The 22,840-nt window shown below is 39.1% G+C and overlaps 1 protein-coding gene across 1 annotated transcript in view; it reads left to right on the top strand.

The window, feature by feature from the left end:
* The window catches only part of sema3h (sema domain, immunoglobulin domain (Ig), short basic domain, secreted, (semaphorin) 3H), a 66,033-nt gene that overhangs the window by 24,422 nt on the left and 18,771 nt on the right, over positions 1–22,840 (top strand). The window contains 8 exon segments of the mRNA XM_032565393.1: positions 4,344–4,498; positions 8,722–8,784; positions 9,338–9,457; positions 10,637–10,730; positions 11,529–11,648; positions 13,067–13,212; positions 14,622–14,705; positions 14,707–14,737. Coding sequence (XP_032421284.1) covers positions 4,344–4,498; positions 8,722–8,784; positions 9,338–9,457; positions 10,637–10,730; positions 11,529–11,648; positions 13,067–13,212; positions 14,622–14,705; positions 14,707–14,737 — 813 coding nt within the window.

Below are 22,840 nucleotides of genomic sequence, written 5' to 3' on the forward strand. Positions count from 1 at the left end.
TCAAGCGAACTTTCACTAAAAAATAAGTAGAATAATTTGCCAGTGGAGCAAGTTTTTATTTCCTATTACAAGGAAATAGATTGTGCATTTTTATCATTACATTATTGTTTGAGTTTGCTATGACACGTTCATAATGATGCTCATAATCGTTGCACTTTTCCATGCAAAGCCTTTCACATAGGCAAGCAGGAATACTTGAATTAATGACTGAGCTCGCTATGACATGTTCATAATGAAGTTCATAAAGTTTGCACTTTTCCATGCAAAAGCTGCACACTTTTATCTGCACTTTTATGTTTGTTGACAGTATAAAATAAAGTTTTGTACTTTGTTAACCAATGGTGTCTTCATTATGAAAGTCTGGACAGAAAGCAGCGTAAATGTACATACTGTGAAACACAGATGTAAATAATAACATTGATTGAATGGTCTTATCGTCACACAGATAGACCCAATGTCATCGTCTGAGGACATTGGGTTTTGAGATAACCACTTATTGTAGAAAGCTAAAATTTCATTTTTAGGCTAATTGGGTCCTTATGATCCCAAATGACAAGGAAAAAATGTATATGCAAAAACAGACCCATTGTCCTTATATGAGGGCATTGGTTTTGAATCTCCGTGTTGTCCTGTCTACCCCTTGATTGTTCCCAGCTGTGTCTCGTTCCCTGCTTACCCTCTGTGTATTTAATCCCACCTGTGTTCCTTGTTACTTTGTCAGGTCTTACGTCTTGTCTAATCTGTCTAGTCAAGTCTGTCGTTTTGTCTGCCGTCAGTTATTCATTTGTTCCAGTTGCTACCAGTTGTGAGCATTAGCCTTCCGCTTATCTGTGCTGCCTGGATTATTGTGCTTTTTTTGGATCATTAAATGATCACTTCTTCATTCCAACCTGGGTCCTCAGCATTTTCCTCAGCACCTCTCAACTGCATATCATGACAGGCACAAGTTGCTGAACAGATTTCCTTAGGCGCCAACACCAACTTTAGCTAAAGTCGGGAGAAAATCCTTCTTACCTGGGCTAGAAATTGAAGTTGTCTTTACATATTAGGAAGGCTTATCTGATTCAACTTGGCGTGTTATGTACAGAACATATTGAACCATTTTCATATTTGTGGTGAAAAATACTTAAAACACACTAAAGACATCTAATCAAACAATTATCTGCAGAGTTAGAAAACAAAAAACAACAATGGCTTTTGTTGAATACACATATAGAAAAATATGAGCAAACTAAAAATGCTTGGTGTATCATCTATTACATTTACCAAATGTTCATCAATGCATGAGAGACTTTCAGCTAAATGCAAAGTTAAGAGCCTCTGCTTATACATTATTGCATCCAGTGTGATCTGGTTCTGTCTGAGGATGTATCTTGGCAGCCAGAAAGTTTTTGTCTTTGTTAGATAAGGTCATTGTTAGTTATGTTTGAAATGTAACTTGTTGATGTAGAAATAATTATTTTCAGGACTATGTAACACATGGACACATTCTTTGAAGTTTTAACATTTTGAAACCTATATTTAAGTGTTGTGCGCTCTGTAAGCGTTTGGAAGGTTGTATTGCTCGCTATCTTTTAGCTCTTGAGGTAAAGTTGGTTAACAAAGACATAGCTGAAATCCGAAGGCCTGCCTTTTACATGCATAGTGGTTGTTTGGTAGCAGGGTAATTAAAATGTTCTTGTTGCCACCTGAAGAAACAACTATTCAGCTAAGACACTGCAAATATGCTCCCGCTGTGTCTGACCTCTCTGTCACCCCAGTCTGCAGTTTGCCATGTCTATATCCATCCCTGCATGTTATTCTCAGTGTGTCATCACTTCGTGCTCTTCCACCACCAGCTTCCCACTTCTTTCTGTCTCTGACAGCTATGTATCTGTCTGATTTGTTCTTTCCTCGTCTTCTGAGTTTTCTTTTTTCGTTCACGCTATACAGTGCAGCACGACACAATAAATTGCAGACTAATAAAGAAGAGACAGAGCATCTTGTTTGAGGTATTTAGAACCTCTGAGGACTTTGATTAAATACAGCACTTCCTCCACTCTTATCCGTTTCATCGTTGGATCAAAAACCTTCCTCTCTTTATAAACATAACAACACATTTCTTCATAACCTTGAATTATATCCTAAATCGAATTTGAAAGTGTCTCTTGTATAATGCAGTGAGACTCTCACGTTTCACAGAAACAACTCGTGCCAAAAATTCAAACTGTTGCGCTACATTAAAGGAGATTAACTCAATTATATTATGCATGGTACACTTCAGAGCACAATGTCGGTTCACATTTACCAGTCCGAATGAAACAAACAGTGTATTTCAGAGGTTGTTATCCATCACTGCGGAGGAACAGGCAGCACACGACTGCCCACCGTCTGGAGACACCAAAACTAAACCTAATTTTTAACATAAAAATGAGCTGAGTTTGCTGCTGCTGTGAAGGGTGATAAATCATGAAGTTAAACAGCTAGGCGCTCTGAGCAGCAATTTATGTAAATTAGTTGCTGGAGCATAAATGCAGCAGCCTAAAACAGCATAAATGGTCATTTTACGTCTGGCTTAAACACTTGCCCTGAGATAGTGGTCCTAACATGTTTCTTTGGATTTAAGGGGCCAGGTTGACAACAGGGGAACATGTTCAGTGTAATTTACCAACACAGTGTCATCCAGTTTTTTTATAAGACAAATGTGTTTCAAAATCTCTCTGTACTTCAGCGTACTATTAGGAGCTGTCAGTGCATGAAGCCACGTCTGCCACTGCTTTTTGCTTTTTGACGCCAATCCACTGAAGGACTCTTGGCTCTTACGCTTTGATGGTTCACACAAAACAGACTGACGTGCCATTTGTGTCCTTGCTCAGATATCGAACGATCTCCCTCACCATAGTTCTCATAGTTTACATAGTGCGACAGAGGAGTCATTTTAGAAAAATGTAATCAGTACGTTCATCATTAGTCATTTCAGAATCCCTTGTTATCCCACAGCCTGTCTGAAACACATGTGCAGCGTATCAAGATGTGAGTGTGTGTGTTCATAAAACATGCATTTCAGCTTTTTTGTTTAGTGTGAGAGTCCAGGCTGTTAGAGAGAGACGAAGCAGAACAAAAAACAAACAAGAGAAGAGCATCTCATAGAAACTGTAGGTGTGGGAAAGTTTATGTCTGTCTGCTTATCTGATCACTTGTGAAACAATATTTTGCATCAGAGCTGGTTGTTGTTGTTGACACAGTTTTATCCCCACTTTTAATTCTGGTTTTTAAATCTTGTTTTTACTACTATATTTTGTTTCATTCATACTAGAGTTTAAACTTAAGTAATGCACATGATTTTTTATCATTTAAGAATTCAGATGTACATTTTGACGTGCCGACGTTGATTTTTAGATTACACCAATTTAAAAAAAATAATTAATTAACTATTAAAAAGATTCTGTTAATTAACTTCATTAATTAATAGTATTGCTTTCTAGACTTCCTTATTTGATGCAGTCATTCATAATCTATATTAGACTAGAGGCATTCACAAGGTGTATGTGAAAAGCAGAATTGTTGTAATATTATTTACAGTCATTTTAAAATAAGAACATGATTATAGACATTATAATGTCTTTGACAGTATATAAGGGATTACGACAATTGGCAAGGGGACAATTATACTAACTGAAAACAGCATTCTGTGTTTAAATCCATGGAGAATATAAAACCTTGTTTTAAAACAAATCAATTTTACTGCAAAACATTCACCCTTCACATTATCTGCTTACGTCCTGTTTAAAAGTAGAAAGTAGTTTCCTGTCTCACACCGTTTACGCTTCATGTGACTTCATTTTAAAGTTCTCTCTGACATAAAAATAGCTAACTCTGAGGTTCCCTTCTGCTAGCGTCCACACTAAAGAGGGTGGTGGTTGGTGGGACCACTTCATTTTTTGGCATGGTGTGCTCCTTGACCAGAAAGACATCAGATCTTAGAGTTTCTGGTTGGTAGCAGCTGGTCTGCGGAGGTCTTTCTAACTTTTCCAGTCTTTATACTTAGTTATGGTAATTCTCTCTGTGCTTTGGAGACATTTTCTGATGCTTCAATGCGATTGAAAAGTTACCTGGATTGATCAAACAGGCTATTCAATACTGAGTTATCCTAAAGATAAACTTGAACAGAATATAAAAACTTTAAAAGTCCAGAAAAGCATCCCTCTTTCTGGACCTCTGACCTTTTCGGGCCTTGCAGCCGAAGTGTTAAGCACAGGTTTTACACATTCTGGTGCATTTGCTGAAGTTTCAGCCTTCTCTGCCTACACTTGGTCTTACGTTATATTTATGTCATATGCTTTTCTTCTTCTTCTCCACTGCAGAGCTCATTCAAAATGGCCGTCTGCTGACGCTGCCTTTGGAAGCAGGAGACCTCCACTCCCTGCTGCCTGATGAAGACAGGAGGCGTCTGTACGTGGCCATGAAAGATAATCTTCTCTCTACGAGTCTGGATGACATCACACAGAACCCGCGGAAGGTATAAAGTGGAAGATGCACACATACCAATAAACCAAAGGAAGATAACCATTAAATGTGTGTGCGTATTGGCGTAAATACAAACTGTTGTCACCCAAAATTGTGTCAAATAACAGCAAATTTACAAATCTGATAACTTGATGGAGGTAATCACTGACAATTGAAGAGCAAAGTCACACCCTTCTGACTTACAGTATCCCATCAGGAACCCTTATCTGTCCTGATGCCTGTAAGCAACTTACAGCAGTACAAATCCTTCTTTGGACCTTCATTTCTAGTTAATTCATTCTTTATTGAAACTATGTTTCATTAAGCAATATAAAGAGAATCTCAGCAGCAGAAGGATCATTTTCATCTTCTTCAACTGTTTGTGGTGAGCAGTGGAAAAATAACGAGAAGAGGAAACAAAATAGAAGAATTGATTGTTAAATTTACCAAAACTTTCTTTATCTCTTTTGTAAAACAAAATGAAAGCATCTAAATGTACCGGAGTCTGATCATCCCACTGCTTTTTGTTGGAGGATTCATATTTCAATGTTACTTTTGAACTCATCAGGAAGCCAGTATAAACAATTATAAGCATGTCTGCAGCTTTCTGTTAGACTTGCAAACATTCTAGCCTACTAAACAATATAATACAATAGTAAAGGTAAAGAAACAAATGCATTAAAATGTATTTTAGTGAAGAGGATGGTACGACAGGTCTGAGTTTTGTAAAATTCCAGAACATAAAGAAGATTTTCCACTGAGAGTCCAGATTTGAGTTGGAATCAGAAGTTACTGACATAAACTGGACTTGATGGAGAGAATTGAGAAGCCAAAGTCTAAGTATGTTTGTTCTGTTTAAGTGGCATTGAACAAAATGGGAATATTCAGTCAGCTGATCTTTAAACTGAGTTAGACAGTTGGTTATTTGGCATCTACCTCGTCCTAAGGTTTTTTTTTTATTTAAAAAATGTACATGCATGTGGACAAAACGTACTAAATGCATTAGAAAGTCTCAGTTTTGTGAAAAATCAGTGATGGTGTGGACAGGATCCCTCCGGCAAGAAGCGTACACTTTAAAAAACCCCCAGATGATCTCGTTCCCATGCTGCAGGCACTGGTGCAGCAAAACTCACCAAACATTGATGTGGATAAACGTCATACTCTCACACAACATCAAATACAAAATCAGTTGAACAGGCCTCATATTCGTAGAGTTGCACATATGGGAGGAAACTGTCTACAGGAAGAAAAAAAAAAAACCCAAACAGTATACACTACCCTGATGTTTCACACCACATCCAAACGGCCAGACAAACACGTTAATGGCTGGCTGAGTTCAGGGTCACAGCAAGGACAGCGACAGCGCTGCCTTTTCATAACCGTGATCTGTCGGATCAAATCAATATCCTCATCAGTCAGACGCGCACGCAAGCTGTCAGGGGGACAAACAGGTAGGCGAGCAGACGAACAGCTTCTGAAACGGACAGACACACCGGTTCTTCCAGCCACCCACCCACTGAGCCCGGCTCGCCGCCAGTGGAAGGAGAGATAATTTTAACTCGTGACTTAGCTTCATGTGGGTTTTGCATTTTCACATACAGTATTTATAGTTTGTTTATACCATTTTATATTATGTGTAGTTATTTTCCCTCTTATGCAGTTAATATTCACAGTGCTATGTTCTCTCCTTTTTTTTTTTTGTCCAAACTTTTAAACACTGCGTGATTACATTGCAAACTCTTAAAAGAAGTGATTCTGGCAAACAGATTGACATGTAACTACTGCTTCCAGTTCATCCCAGGGCAGCCATTAACTATCGCCTATGGAGACATTGACTTTGATGAGGCTACAGTTAAAAAAATAAAATAAAAAATACTGCAAAGTAAAAAAACAAAAAAAAACCTCAAGGCATTGTTTTTCTGCGAGCCTACAGCTGGCAGCCACCATTACCCAGAGAGAGGTCACCATGGGTTCTGTTGTGTTTCTGTGGCTTTTTGTTTTCAAATTTCTCCTTTCATCGTTGCCCCTTCTCTGGTTTCGCAGCAGAACTTTCAGCATTTTCAACACTTTTCCGTCTTTTTTTGTTTTGCTTTTTCTTTTTTTTTTGCCGTTGATTTACTAGCCCTTCACTCTTCCTGCATGTGGTTTCAGATGACGGCCAGCATGCTTTCCACAGCAGGATAAATTCCCATCAACCACAGCTTTCACCTGGTGGTACTCTTCCAGCGGTGGTCCGTGTTCCTGTCAGTGTGTGGTACTGGAGATTAGGCCGAGTGCGGTCACTAATCTAATCTGATCATCATGGCTCCGCAGCGGGCTCTGCGGGAATGACTGCATCGGGGAACGATTACGGGACATTCTAAAATTGTTTCCTAAAACCACCAGTATTTTGTCACTAATGGCTTTATTTGACTGTGCGTCACATTTCTTTTTCCACGCAGTGGTGATTTTCTGCTTGGACCACCAATTAATAAGTGCCAGATCATGCGCCTTTAAAGTATTAATTAGCATTTTTATATCTTGGAGTTTTATGGATTGTGATTTTTCTGAGAAATTGTTTGCTTCTTGTATTTTTTCAGAGCAGCCTTAGCAGTTTTCATGGTCATATCGCTTCTATCTCAGCCTCACGACTCTGGTCTCTGAGGGAATGACTGAGTCAGGGAAATAGTTAGATTAGTCATGTAGCTGCCATTGGAGCCTCTATTTCTCTCTTGCTTGCACATTATCAAGAGCTCAGTTATTTCCTCTCGGTTTTGATTTCATCAAAAAGAGTCAGGGGGTGGGGTTGGACCCATCCTGGGTTTTTTATTTATTTTTATTTAATTTATGTGATATTTAATGTGATTATGTTGGGCGATGTGTGCTGTTTTGATTGCTTTATTAGTGAAGTCAGACATTTTCATGGTTACCAGTACATGTTTCATGGAAGATAGTCTTATCTGAACCTAGAGTGAGCTCATCCTTCCAGCCCCCCACCATTCAAAACACACACTCACATTCACACACACTTTAACAGAGTCAGAGCAAGCAAATCGGTTAGAAAACTCAAAGTTGTCACTCAGCCACAGGGGCCTTTCATTGTCTCTCTTCAGCCTAAATATGAACCCTGAAACTGAATTGCCTCCATTAGATTTTTAACCCTGACTCTGCCGTTAAACTTTACGACATCCTATGGAATTAAAACCACATGGTTCAATACATTTTATTAAAATTTTATGATGTTAGTCACTATTTTGGGACTAAACAAAATAGTGCGTAATTGTGAATTGCTGGAAACTATTCTCTTTCTAAGTATTTTCTTTTTTAACGAACAATTTGGAAAATAGTTGCAGACATTTGTATTACGGTCCCTTTATCCATAATGGCCCAGAAGCCCGCTGAGGTTCATTGGAGAAAGTTAATGAACAAACGAGGACACGAGGAACAGCAGACAGGTCAGGGGAAAGTTGTTGAAAAGTTCACAGCAGAGTTGAACTTACTTAACCTCATCTGACAATCTGGTCAACATTACAACCAACCTGCAGGTCTTTGGTAAATCTGGTGGAGCGGCAAAGATCCTCAGTTCAGGCGTGAGAATCTGTTCACAGGACGACTATTAGTCGTCCGCTCTACAAATTAGTGAATTGAATGATCTTTATTAAAGCTTGTTTATGTGCTACAGTTGCAATACAGTTAAAGTTTTTAGATGTGCAGAGCTGGGAGAGCTACTGCATATCCTAAAAGGTGGGCAGGAATGCACTGTGTCTTCAACAGTTTGTTTAATAAAAGATATTTCCCAAAAGTCCACATTCTTTCCTTTAAATGTTCATGTCTATTTCTTTATTTATTTCTGCTGTTGGGCACTTCTCAATGCATGCTGCTCAATAAAAAGCAGTCCAATTCCTTCTGCAGGTGCGGTCAAATTGTGAATTAGTCATGCTGTCACGGTCCCTGCTGCCCTGACAGTTTGGCCCATTATCAGCACTCATCAATGCTGCCAGTTGGTTTTTATTTTTCTCCTCCCTGAAGCTGTTGCTCTGCTTATTCCATCCAGATTAGTCATGTGCTATTGGCTCTCCCTTCCTGGCTGACCGTCAGAGCACCTGCTGCTTCCAATAGTTGTTTATCAGAAACGTAGCACGAGCAGGAACGCAAACTTGAACAGGAAAAAGATTTTTTAAATGTCTTTCTCCCTCTGTTTGTTCTTGTTTCTTCCCTCCTTCGTCTCCTCCTCTCCCTGTCTTTCCTTCCCTGTAGCTTTTCTGGCCAGCCAGTCCGGACCGGGTCCAAGAATGTCTCATGGCTGGGAAGGATTCAGAGGTGATTCAAGACACACTCACTGATTCCAGCACAAACACATGTGATTGAATAACAACAGCAACATTTAAAACAGGAGCTTCCATGTTTTACGCAGGTAAACCATCATTTAGCTCATCTCAGAACGTGATTTCAGTCAGAATGTTGCACAGATCAAAATCTCTTGACTGACAGATCAGGCCATATCACCTTTCTTATTTTTTTTTCTTTTTAATTTTCCCTGCTGGCTGCAATGTGATACGACCAAACGAGACCTGCCTGAAATGTTCCTGCAACAATAACCCCGAAACAGTTGCTGCAATAGATTGCAATCTACTGCGGAATTGAAGCTGATTGAATCCGATTCATTTAGGGAACTGTAAACAAACAACACTCTGACGCTGGTAGGGGAATCAAGATTCAGGAAGAAACGAGCCGACACATTTAGAACTACAGATTACGATTGAAATAAAACAATTACTCTGCTGTTACTGAACACTCCAGCACGAAACAGCTGCAGGTTGCTGCATTGTGTTAAGATGCTGCTCTCTTTGTGTGCATCTGTGTCTCTGAACAGCTGGATTGTGCGAACTTCCTGCGAGTTCTGCAGCCTTTTAATCAGACGCACCTGTACGTGTGTGGCACCGGGGCCTTCAATCCCCGCTGTGCTTTCATAGCTACCAGCATCTTCCACCAGGTAAAACTGCACACACACACACATGCACACACACACTATCAAAATAAAATTACATATAAACTTGGACTTATAACTTAATCAATGTGCTTCTTAGAAATGAGCCTCTTTGTTAAAACGATAACATTAGGATATACAGTATCTGTGCCTAATCTATCTTTTTTTTCAATATCTCACAGTGATATTTACACACTTTAATGACATACTTATGTAAGTCATTGAGAGCACATTTATTTATGGCTTATAGGTCTGGTCCGAGTTTTTTATTTGTTTTTGTAAGTAAAAGCGTAGTAGAACGCTGAAGATGACAAAATGTGAAAAAAGTTCATAAGGTTCCTCAGAGGTTCGCCTCTGGAGAACCTTCCTTACTGACGTATAGCTATGAAGAGAAAGGATTAGAGAAGTCAAATGTATCTGCAGATATTTCCGTAGTTAAGCCAGTGCTGGTCCTAGCCTCCATCCTACCTGTGTGATCGGGCTCCCATCCCCCTCATGGTGGCCCCTGAACTGCTGAAATAACATATGTGGTGTCTTCCCCCATGCTCACACAACCTGTGAGGGTTTACCTAAAGTCATCTGTCCTTCATATGTGGCAACATTGTGCAGCTCACCAGACACCTGAGACTTAGTTGACATTTAAATGTCAAACACAGAGTAAAGCATGTCTAGAAGACGGGTGTGTACATGTGCCTTGTTTTCCAATATACACCCACACATAATATTCACTTAAAACACAAGAACTTTGGGGATTGTTCTCCTACCAGTTTTTTATACACATGTCTGGGTGCAATCCTCCAGTAGAGTGCTGAATGTTGTTTGTGTGTCTTGCAGTAGATGTGTGTCAGAAAGCAGCTAATCCCATGAAAGGCCTTGTGAGATCAGAGCAGACACGGCTCTTAGAGGAGCTGGTGGTACTGGCTGGTTTTAGTCTGGACTTCACACATTTTAGATTCCCTGCACTTAGCCTGATTAGCCTCAGTTAGCTGCTCTGTGTGTGTGTGTGGCAGCCATCTGTGTTGAGCTGGCTCAAACGCTCTTAGAGCTCATCGCCTCAATGAATAGGATTATTTTTAAATTTTACAATGGACTTATTTTAATATGCCTAACAAAACTCTGATCTGTTTCTAGTTTATTCAGCAGATTTGCTCGCTTAATCTCGACTGTGTGGCTTTTCTTTTTAAGGCAGAGTATCAAACTCTCTCCTACAGCCAGACAGAGTGTGGGAAAGGGAAATGCCCCTACGACCCTTTCCAGAAAACGGCTTCTGCAGTTGTTGGTAATATTAATTATTCTTCAAGTGTAATTAAATGCTGGTTAGAGTTATCAGTGTAAAACAAGGTGTAGTTTTAATTTTCCACCATAATTTTCCACCTGTGGTTTGAAGATTTTTTTGATGTCAGGGAAAGTGTTAGGATGATCAAGTTCTTTCCAGCCACACAATTGCAACACTGACCCACATGTTGCTGCATACTAAAAGTTTGCTGGCAGAAGGACACTTTTAAGAAAAACTGAGTCCAGCAATATTTTTAAGTTCGTCTAATTGTTACTTGCTTTAAATAAAAGAGATGTTACATCTTTAACTTTCTCTGTCAACGCCATCAGACAGTAAAACCTTCTGTCTCTGAAGATCATATTGTGAGAATCACATATCAGGTCCCCACTTCACAGCATGCACTTGATGCAACATGACTGACGGTTTTGGGTAGGTGTTGATGATAAATATGTCAGATTATTTTAAGGTTTTATAAAGCCTGCTAAAAGCATTCAATGTTGAATTGGTCATTTAACGTGAGAAAAGCAGCCAGACAGCATGTGGGTGGGCAGTGGCAGTGTTGTTTACAAAAGCATGATTCTGACTGTGTTTTGGATATTTTTGTTCTCAAAGCTTTCCCATAGTATATTACCACCTTAACTGTTGTAAAGACCTTTAGGCTGCTGGGTATTTTTACAGTAAGTCTAACTAAAGAAGAGATTCAATGTGTGAATGAGAGAACCATGACAACTCTGAACATGTGCCGTTCAGAGTTGTCATGCAGTGTTGAATAAGGACGTAATCAATGGTTTTACTGTTTAGATGGAGAGTTATACGCCGGCATCACTTCAGACTTCATGAGTCGAGACTCCGCTTTCTTTCGGAGCCTCGGCAGGCGACACGTCATCCGTACAGAGCAGTACGATTCCACCTGGCTGCAGGGTGAGTCCCAGAACTGGAAACACATTTGAGAAACTCAAGCAAGTGCAAAAAACAAAACCTTAAGAAGTTTATTGATAATTCTACTACGAATTTTGTTTAATTATCAGTAGAATTATAATGCAAAATATGTAAAAGTCTCATTTTTTTCTGACGCCTTTTCCAATCCACCTTTCTGTAATCCATGATGCTTTGCATGAACTGTGTTTACAACCTTCAAACCAGATTAATACATATCAACACATGGACAAAAACACATGGGACATTTAACTTTCACACCTTCAACAGATTAATATAATCATAGCTGCACCTTTGTCATAACAGCACACGTTTAGACACTGCAATATTATTAATTTAATTAAATACTAATGTGATTCTTTCTGTGCTTCTAATTAGTTGAAAAAACATTAATTGAATATTATTTTGATACTTTTCTAATCAGAGAATGCAGTAAGAGTTGGACAGACTGGAATAACAATGATTGGTTCCTATCATAAAAGCCGACATCCACTTAGCTTGCTATTCCTAAAACCTAAAATTGTGCCGTTCTGCTCTCAGTGGTGCCGTTAAGGTTTTTTCTTTCTGTGGAACCAATGTCTCTTTTCTGGGAGTCAGATGAGAGAGTTTGTTATTTTCATTGACAAAGTGAAGATGCAAGATTTTCAGACGTAGTTCAAGTTGAATATTTTTTTTCTTTGTCCACATTTGTCGATTGCTTTACTGTTGGCAACAGAAACTGTTGTGTGCATGTTCAGTTTACACCTGCAGAAGACACAAGTCAAGCTTCTGATTACAGAAGCAGGCAGCCGACGCTGCAGCCAGCAGTCATGTCAGAACATGTCTGCGCTTTCCTGGCACATTTGGGAATATCAAAACAAGGGGAAAAAAACAGTTTTAGCGAAACTTCAAACCATTACTTAAAAATGTAAGTTTGATAAAACACAATTAGCTGCCAAAAGAAACTGATTTGGTTTAACGTCTACAGCGACACCACTAGGAATAAGTGAATTGTTCTCCAACAGCTAGTTTGAATTAACTAGATATTTTTTGAATTATAACCCACTAACAACTGCCACAACTTCATCTTTGCATCTCAATTTGAAAAATAAATATTAAAGGTAAACAATAAGGTAAATGTAGTATCACCTGATCTAAATCAGCATCTCTCATCCTGCTCACCCGGTCGGTGTTTTATCAGACCAGCACGCTGATGTCTGCTGCCGATAACCACCAATCGCCTCTCCTCTCTGTAAACTCACTTCCACCTTCATCGTCTCTCTGCTGTCACTCTCCCATATTCAGTTACACAATTGAAAATGTGACGTCAGCGTAGTTGTGCTGCTCCACAGTTGATTTGCTATAATTTAGCTATCTTTCTGTGTGTGTGTGTGTGGTGTGTGTGTGTGTGTGTGTGTCTCCAGATGCCCAGTTTGTGCGGGTAGCGCCACTGTCTGAAACTGATAACCCAGAGGACGATAAAGTTTACGTGTTCTTCACTGAGCGTGCCCAGGAGGCAGAGGGGGCGGCTGGGAAGGTTCTCTACTCCAGAGTGGCACGAGTTTGCAAGGTACGATGTGCGTCCGGCGAGCAGAGATGGAACACAGATCAGACCAGAGGTTGTCTGCATGAAGTTTTCGCAGAGGTATTTTCCTGCGAGTGTCTGCACAGGTTGGGGTGTGTGCTGAAGTCACCGACTCTGTGTCCAACTGAATGTCCCTGTTGGCTTGTCTGAAGTTTGTTTATAGAGAATCTCTTGCTTCACGGTAATACTGACCATTCTTAAAAATGTATGATCAATGAGAACCAACAGTTTTTTTTATTTGCTTGACTGTTAAAACTCGTTTGGTGTTTAAAACCTTAAATGTTCACGTTTCTTGGGGAATAAACTACTAATAAGTTGGTTGTGGATTTTTATATTCAGCTGCCTGTATTTTTATACGTCAGTGGATCTTATTGTCTGGGATTTCTACAGAAATTATGTCAGAATGAATATCTGGTATTTACAATTAATTTAAAATGCCCTTAGTGTTTTAAACCTCCAAGCAGCAAGACCCTCTTAAAACGATTTAAAGGATATGGACCAATTGTACTAAAGGTTTTCTCAGGGTCTTTCAAAAGTTTATTTGGTCTCTTTTGGGCTTTACTTATTTTCGGTTCATTTTTTACACTTGATCATGACAGCATATTGTGCAGTGTTGTGCCTATAAAAACGAGAAATGTGGAAAAGTACAAGACAAAAGGAGCATGGAGACAGGGAAATGAACAGTGTCTGAAATGTCTTTATGTCGTGTCTTCAAAGAAACTGCGAAGAAAAAACCTTACACAAGTCCCGAGACAAGCATCAGCCTGTATCCAATCAACAGCTGTGAGGTTTTCAGCTTTCAGCGAAAAGCTCTTCTGCAATTGGAAAACCCAACAATAAAATGTCAAAGTAATTTCTTTGCGACAGACTGCCGATATTAATTTCAATGTCAGTTCTTTTACAGACCCATCCAATAAATTGGAATAGTATTGAAAAGTTAAGTCGATATATATCTGTATACATATATTCAATTGATCGAGATTCAATGGGATTAAAACTCTAAATCTGATTTATTGCTTAGGGGCATTTTAATTGCTGAATAAAGTTTAATAATGTCCAGGCTGAACAATAAAAATGACAAAAACAATTTCTAAAAATGCTTAAGTCGTGGACTGAAAATAAGTGGAAAGAGCCTGTCAGAATTTCCGAAAGCCTAGAAAGTTATTGATCAAAACCAGATTGAAAGATGACAAGCTTGCAGTTTGTGGCTCCTTAGAAACCATAATATGAACTTTTGCTGCTGTTGAGTATATGTAATGTGATGCAGTTGGAACCTGAGGAAAACGTCTTTCATTTCTTCGTATTGTGCACAAAAACATAACACTTCTAATCGTGTTGTATTGTCAGCTTGAGGTTTACATGAACATATTAAGTCTTTTTAAATTGTGTTGTAGAATGACATCGGAGGTCAGAGGAGTTTAGTGAATAAGTGGAGCACCTTCCAGAAGGCCCGGATGGTGTGTTCGGTTCCAGGACCATGACGGCCTGCAGACACATTTCGACCAGCTGCGTGAGTAAAACAAAAGGCAAACACATTACACACGCAATCAGACCTTAGCTGCGAGAGTTACAACAACAGCTGGACCTCTGCCACTGAATGCTTCATAAAACAGGAATTGAGCTCAGAAATTCAGCCAACTCAGGGTGTGTGTGTGTGTGTGGGGGTGTGTGGGTGTGTGTTCGTACCACTGGTGTTTTCTAAGAGATTTCACACACCGAGGAAACCTAAAGGAGCTTGACGGCCTCCTCAGGCCTACTGTACGTCTGCATAGCCAGACTGTTACCGCTACCAACAAAATGGCTGGTCACCTTGGGTTTGCGGCTGTGCTTCACCCATGGTTGCCACGGTAACTGGCCTCACATAGAGATCTTCAGACTTTATTTATTATCAAGGATTCCCTTGATGGACAGATCCCTGGCTTAGGAGGCCACTGCCTTTCCCCATCCGGCTGCCGGAGCTTTTGTCGTTTTAATAGTGAGTGGACAAAAACATCAACACTGAAAGAAATATGTGCAACAGGGCATAAACCTCACAGTTTACAGCAGTGTAAAAGATTAGGCTTGTACAATAAAGAATTAAATGTAGCGTGAATGCTTGCATTGACCTGCAGGTTATGGACCAGCATGCATCTGCAGTCATTCAACCCCCACATTACCTTTTCTTCTCAGCTCTTGGAGGACCGAGTGAATAGAAAAGCAGACGGGCATGCAGCGGGTTTGAGCTACACTCTTATCTCAGCTGGTCATGTAAACAGAGGGATTTTAGAGTAAACAGAGAGACCCACACAGTGAACTAGTTTGTTTATGCAGTACCTGAGCTCATGAACAGTAAATCACATGCTCTTTCATGTAGCCCAGAACTTAAACAAACACACATGGGAAATTAGGAAGCACTTGTAAGCACACAAATTGAAGGTAAAGCTTGATTTTAGTTGCTAACACACATGCACAGGCCTCGGCTCGTCTGTATACACAAAAACCGTTCGGACTTGTCAGACGCATAAACATTTCCGTCCCTCGTGCCTGTGGCCATGTTCTACGTATCTGATAAGACTCCATATGAATTTGTTTATGAATACACTTCAGCAACACATGCACACAAACACAAAAACCACAAGTCCCACATTCTGAGGATTTACACATTGGCTTAAGACTGCTGCCTGTGTTGTGTTTATGCCATGCTCTGTCAAACGGAAACACTACAAATCCCATAAACCTCTGTTGCTCTGTGGGGCTCACACTCGGTGCCTTGCAGATGTATTAATCCCCCTGAAATGTGTTCATGTTTTTGCTGTATTGCAACCACAAAACGTCAGTGATTTAATTTGGATTTGATGTAGTTGACCAGAAAAAAAATGGTGCGTAATTTTGAAGTGGAAGAATTACCACTTCAAAATGGTGGTAATTTTGAAGTTACCACCAATAACTTTTACATTAAAAAAAAAAAAAAAAAGGGTTTTGTCAGCTATTCCACAATAACGCCAACCCAATGTCCATTTGGCCAAAAGACGCATCACAATGATAAAGATAAACCAAAAATCATTCCCAGAATATCCCCACTAGTGAATAAAATTGCTGAATTAAAACAGACAGAACAGGAATTGTATGAATGCCTGTACATGCATGCTTCTCTTACAAAATGCACAGCTTTGTCCAGATAATATAAAACTTTTGCAAGGGAATGCAAAAGAAAAAAAAATTCCCCATGACATCATCGCAGGCTCTGCACAAATCAAATGAGGTGGTTAGAAAAAAAACAACAGAATTTTAACAAACTAGCACAGTTAAACTACAAGCAAAATTCACGGCTACAGTACCACGAATCATCGTAATGCTACAGAACCAACGCAGGCAAACATGTGGAGTCCAACAAGGTCAGAAGAAACATGCTCACCGACTGTCTTCTTCTTTTTCTTCGTGTTGGCAGGAAAGTTAAAGCTGAATTACTGCCACCTACTGGCTCACGGGTCAGGTGTTCGCTGACAAGCCTCTCACAAAACTGGTAAAACATGTAAATAAGATCCGTCAGAGCAGCAAATACTCGTTTTGAGAAGTTTACAATTCACATTTTATTTAGTAATGGTCCCGCCTTTTAGAAAAAATGAAAAGATTAGTAATAATAGCTTGATCAGCAAGGCCAACCAAGGCATTTAGACCAAATATTGTGTCTAGCTTTTATTTGTACCAAATAAGAATAAATATCTTTTTTTACCATTTGTCTGAGGCTGTTGACTCACATACTTGATGTTATGTAACACTTCCCACTGTGTTTCGTTTCGAGCAAAGCATCTGGTCTGCGATCACCTCATGGCTCGATTCACCAGACAGTTTTGCTTGGACTTCATTGTTCTGTTGCGTTTGCTTTTGCTGTTGGAGTGACTTTGTTCACGCTCGTATGTCTCACTTTCAATCTGTGGGCTTCTCGTTGTTGTGGATGCCGCCAGCGTGAAACAAGTCGAGCCCCACTGAACCGCAAACACCAGTGGAGAAGAAGGTCAGGCAGTTCAGATGCGAGTCTATCTCACAGGAAAGGATTCTCAGTGGGTTTCTGTTGATGTTGTTGTAGTTGCTGCCTGTCGAGGAGAACAATGCGGGGAGATTTTAGTGCTAGAGACAGACAAGCTTCTGCGGTCTGCCAGTAGAGACAATAAAATACTTTGTTATTTTTCCTCGTCTGTTTTTGTGTGGGTGTAAAAAGTTTAGTCATGTCCTAAACAAAAAACAAAACCCATAACCGTTTCAGGAAACTGGAAAGAAGCCTGGAACAGTTTGGGATGCTCCTGAAAGTTGGAAAAGGGGACAATTATTAGAAAGCAGGCACCTGTTAGTAATTTTCAAATGATTTTAAATGAGCATTAAAGAAGAAAAACATCTAAATAATATTTTTCTTTGTTCAAAATAACAAAATACATAGAACCCTCTGCATTTAAATGTATTTTTGTTTTAGAAATTACATCCACAAAAGTAAACTGCAAACATCATTGACCTAAACAATATGATTTTCTTAGTTTTTCTTTATATAAGAGTAGAAAACTGTACTTACATGTATCATAAATGCTTTTAATTATTTTTTACCTGTTTTTCCTTTAGTGTAAAAAAATGTATCTTTTGGATTCTTCTTTTTGAAGCCATCATCAGGGCCCGGCTATAATAATGATTGGATATTTGACCAAATGTTACATTTAGGTTGAGGTCGGTGCCATGCCTAGAAAGATTTATATCCACACCAAAATCAATTTCAATGTTTGTTTGGCTGGAACACCGAATTGTGTCTGACTTTCAATCATCTGACCCAAAATTAGACCAGAATTAGACAAGTTCTGAAATAAAATGAAAAGAAATCAATTTCTTTTGTAAAAAAAAAAAAAAAGAAAAATCACAAAACACTGAGTCATATTTTTTCTTTTTTAAATAAACGATGCCACGATTGAGTAACAAACATCCTCAACCTAAAATATAAAGTGTTTCTTTTCATAATTTATCATTAAAGTCAAAATCCAGATTCTTCCCTGTTTATTAATATTCATGTGCTTCAAAGTAGTCTCAAATCAGTTTCAGGTATGCCTATTAAAAAATATGGCTGACTCCTTAATTATTACTTGAAACAAAGTGGTCAGCCCCACTGTGAAGGCGTTGCCAGTTATTGATCTCTTAGAGAAACTGAGGACAGCCACTGGACCACGATGTGGAGAAAAGCTATTCAGAGAGAGAAAATAATGATTTTTATTAAATAAATCAAATCACCACACTCAGGGTAAAGTGAGCCACCAGCCTCCGTTATGACTGATCAACTTAAGGGGTTATTTCACTTTATCTGACCGTGGAGAGAAAATTAACTCAACTCTTCATCTCACCATCCTAGTTTTGTTGTTTCATAAAATGACTACTTTTTTTTATTTTTTAGTTTTGATCTCCAGAAGGTCCTTAAAAATAAAAAGATTTTGTTTTAGATTAACTTTGTTTTTATATGAGGGCTTTTATGACAAAAAACAAGAACTAAAAAAAATAAATACAGTTTGTAGAATTAATTTCTTGAACCTTTAAGCCTGTGTCTCTGATATCCGGCTTCCAAATACCTTAAACTGTACCTGTCGGGATGAATGGGCAGCATTTCTCCACTAAACCTTCTTTTTTAAAATCCTGTCTTATTCATGTCTGGAATTGTTGTGTCATTTTTTAATCATACACTGCATCAGGAAAAAAACAAAACAAAACAATAATAGGAAAATCCAGCTCACTCCTTGTTTGAAAATAAATCAATGAAAAATCTTCCAATCCTTTCAGATGAATCTAGAAAATGTTTCTTGACCTAATTGCCTCATCAGCAATTACAGTTTGCTACAAGTGGCATGGAAGCAGGTTCTGTAAGTGGAAAATAAATTTCTATTCCTACTCCCCCAGTTAGGCTGTCTAATCCATCACTGCTTGAAGGGAGCCCCAGTTTGTCAGGAGAAGAAAGAAAAAAGGAGAGAATAGATAGGGAGAGAGGTGGAGCCATCAGTCAGATTAGCTGCAGGGGCAGGGAGGGAACAAGTGGGCTTTGACCTGACAAGAGAGCCAGGATGGAGGAGGGGATGGAGCAGAGTTATAGGCTGAGGAAAGGAGATGATGAGGGGTGTAGAAGCTGTTATTGCTGTGTTATTGCTTTTATGCTGTTAACGAGAAGTTGAGGGAATAAAGGGAGCAGGAGAAAGAATATTAGGAGGAGCACTAGAAACAGACATGGCTTCAGGAGAGAGAATAAAAGGGAGAACAAAGTATTTTTCCTAAGGAAGACACAAAAAGAATGAAGTCAGGGGAATATCTCCAATGTCGCAGGTGTTTCAAGGTTACGTAAGACTTCAAAATTGGAAATTGCAAAAGTAACGCTCTCCTACTTCTGTTCTCTTTCAGTCTTTCGGTTTCTACGCAAAACTCAGCTGAAATGCACTGACTTCTGGACTGGCTATTTTGATTTATATTTACGAGGTGCAGATGAGAGAATAAATATAAAAATGAAAAACATTAAAGATTAACAAATGCACAACAGGATTACCACGAGAGGATTTTCATCTGACCTAAAAAACAAATTACCTTTTGAAAGTTCTACATTGTGTTCCACATTATTATGCAAATTGGATTTTAGTAGGGCTGCACAGTGGCACAGTGGGTAGAGCTGTTGCCTTGCAGCAAGAAGGTCCTGGGTTCGATTCCCGGTCCGGGGTCTTTCTGCACGGAGTTTGCATGTTCTCCCTGTGCATGTGTGGGTTCTCTCTGGGTACTCTGGCTTCCTCCCACAGTCCAAAAACATGACCGTTAGGTTAATTGGTCTCTCTAAATTCTCCCTAGGTCTGAGTGTGTGTGTGCATGGTTGTTTGTCCTGTCTGTCTCTGTGTTGCCCTGCGACAGACTGGTGGGTGACCCCGCCTCTCGCCCAGAATGTTAGCTGGAGATAAACACCAGCACCTCCCGTGCTGTGCTATTAAATGTATAGATGGTATTGTGTGTCAGGGCTCTTTAAATCGCTATAATTAATTTCAGAGAGCTGGTTGATTAGTTTGTCTGGTGAGCCTCATTTAAAGGAAATCTACTTAAGAAGGATGTTCCACATTATTAAGCAGGCCACAGGTTTCAAGCAATATGGGAAAGAGAAAGGATCTCTGCTGATGAAAATCATCAGATAGTGTAGTCCCGTATGACAAGGTATAGAAAACATTAGATATTTAACGAAAACTGAAGCGCCATCATCGTACTGTGAAGAGATTTGTGGCTGATTCAGAACAAAGATGGGTTTGTACAGATAAAGGCAAAATGAGGAAGGTTTCTGTTAGACAAATTCATCAAATTAAGAGCAGCAGCTGTTAAAATGCCCTTACAAAGCAGCAAACAGTTATTTGAAGCTGCTGGAGCCTCTGGAACCTCAAGGTAGAGGATCCTCCAGCTTGCAGTGCATGAACCTGCTATTGGGCTCCTAACCAGAGCTCACAAGCAGAACCGGTGGCAGTGGGCCCAGTCGTACATGAAGATTAATTTTCAAACAGACTTGTTCACTGATGACTGCTGTGCAACCCTGGATGGTCCAGATGGACGCAGTAGTGGATTGGTGGTGGATGGCCACCACATCCCAACACGGCTGTGACGTCAGCAAGGAGGTGGTGGAGTCATTTTTTGGGCTGAAGTCATGGGGAGAGAATCATTGGTCGGCCCCTTCAGAGTCCCTGAAGGTGTGAAAATGACCTCAGCAAAGTAGATGGACTTTCTGACTGATCACTTTCTTTCATGGTTCCAAAAGAAGAGCCGTACCTTCAGTAGCAAAATCATCTTCATGCATGACAATGAATGCTGCAAGGAATAACACTGTGTCATTGGCTGCTATGGGCATAAAAGGGGAGAAACTCATGGTGTGGTCACCGTCCTCCTCTGACCTCAACCCTATTGAGAACCTTTGGAGTTTCCTCAAGCAGAAGATCTGAATGCAGTTCATATCAAAACAGCAGCTCTGGGAAGGTTTTCTGACATCCTGCTAAGAAAGTCAAGCAGAAAATATCCACAAACTCACAAGTTCAATAGATCAAGAATTGTGCAGGTGATATCAAAGAAGGTCCAATGTTAACATGTAACTCTGTCTGTTAAGATGTAATAGCTTGAAATAGCTTTTGATTTTAGTACATGTGACCACTTAATGCTACACATTCAAAGACCGTTTGCAGTTCTTTATAATCCATAAAATGTCTAGAAAATCTGCTGTGCTTAATAATTTGGAACAGTGCATTTTGAGTTTTTTATTTTTGAAAACTGCTCTCATGGGGAGCTTTGTTCAGTAAAATTTGATTTATACTGTAATAGTTCAGGATTTGAAAATTATACTGAGCATCATTTGCATTGACCATTTAAGAAAATCTGAGAAAATATCACTTGCATAATAATTTGGAACACAATGTATATTGAAAAATAAAACTTTCCAGATAGTTTTCTTTACATCAGTTTTTATGATACTATGGATACTTAAGCACACACCATTCATCTAGATGGGTTTTATGCTGAAGCTCTATTTTGATAAGTTATTTTGCAGTTTTGGATCCTTTAAAACCTATAATACTTATAGACTTCTGGACTGGATTAAACACAGATCCTTTAAATTCGAGCTGCGCCAGTCAATCCGCCAGAGATCAGAATCACAGTTTTCTGTTTGTTCAGCTTGTCAAACACAAAGTCATCAGTGAGTTGGATGTGGCATGTCAAAGATAATGGCAATCATCTAAATATGAAACAGACTTTAAAAGGCCTTCGTTTTTGAGAAATTGGAATGATCTTTTATTTAAACAAATAAGTCATTACGCCTGGAATCGCAAACTTCTTTCCATATTTATGTTTCATTTTAGATCGTTAGTCAAGACCGAGAAAATCCTAATCAAATCCTTTACTTTTTCAAACGATGTAGAAGCCTTATTTACAAACAATGAATATAAATGTTTCTAATTAGATACAGCCGAAAATGTTTTCTTTATTTTCGTGTCCTAATCTACAGTAGTTTATACCTCTCGAGATAAATTGTTGTTTTAACCATTTGAAGACATAAAGATTATACTGGATTCATCTTTTTTTTTTTTTTCTGCGAAAAGTAGCAATATTATCCCCGTTTTGCTTTGCTAGGTAATGGAAAATCCATCTACAGAGATACAGCTGAAAACAGAGACATAAACAAAATATATTTTATTATGAAAGGGACCTTGTCAGAGTGTCCATGCTTCCTACACTTTACTCTTTTTAGCATGTCACAACCGTCTCAGTGTCTAAGGTTCAACGCTATACTGTATGTGTAACGAAGCTTAAAGAATAAGATTTTAAAAATGCATCTCCTCCTCAAATGGAGTTGGTGGTGGCAGCATCATCCTGTGCCGACGATTTTAACTCAGCAGATACAAGGAATCTGAAATTGGTTTAAACATTACAATGGATTAGATAAAAATGTAATGTGTTAAAATGGCTCATTCAAAGTCTGACCCTAAATCCCAGTAGGAATCTATAACAATATTGAAAATGTTCTGCCCAGAGGAAATCTCCATCCAATCTGACTGAGCTGCAACTTTTACCAAGACAAATGGGTAAAAAATATAGATGCTAGATCTGCAAG

This window comes from Xiphophorus hellerii, chromosome 1 (genome assembly GCF_003331165.1).
Source record: "Xiphophorus hellerii strain 12219 chromosome 1, Xiphophorus_hellerii-4.1, whole genome shotgun sequence".
Taxonomy (NCBI): domain Eukaryota; kingdom Metazoa; phylum Chordata; class Actinopteri; order Cyprinodontiformes; family Poeciliidae; genus Xiphophorus; species Xiphophorus hellerii.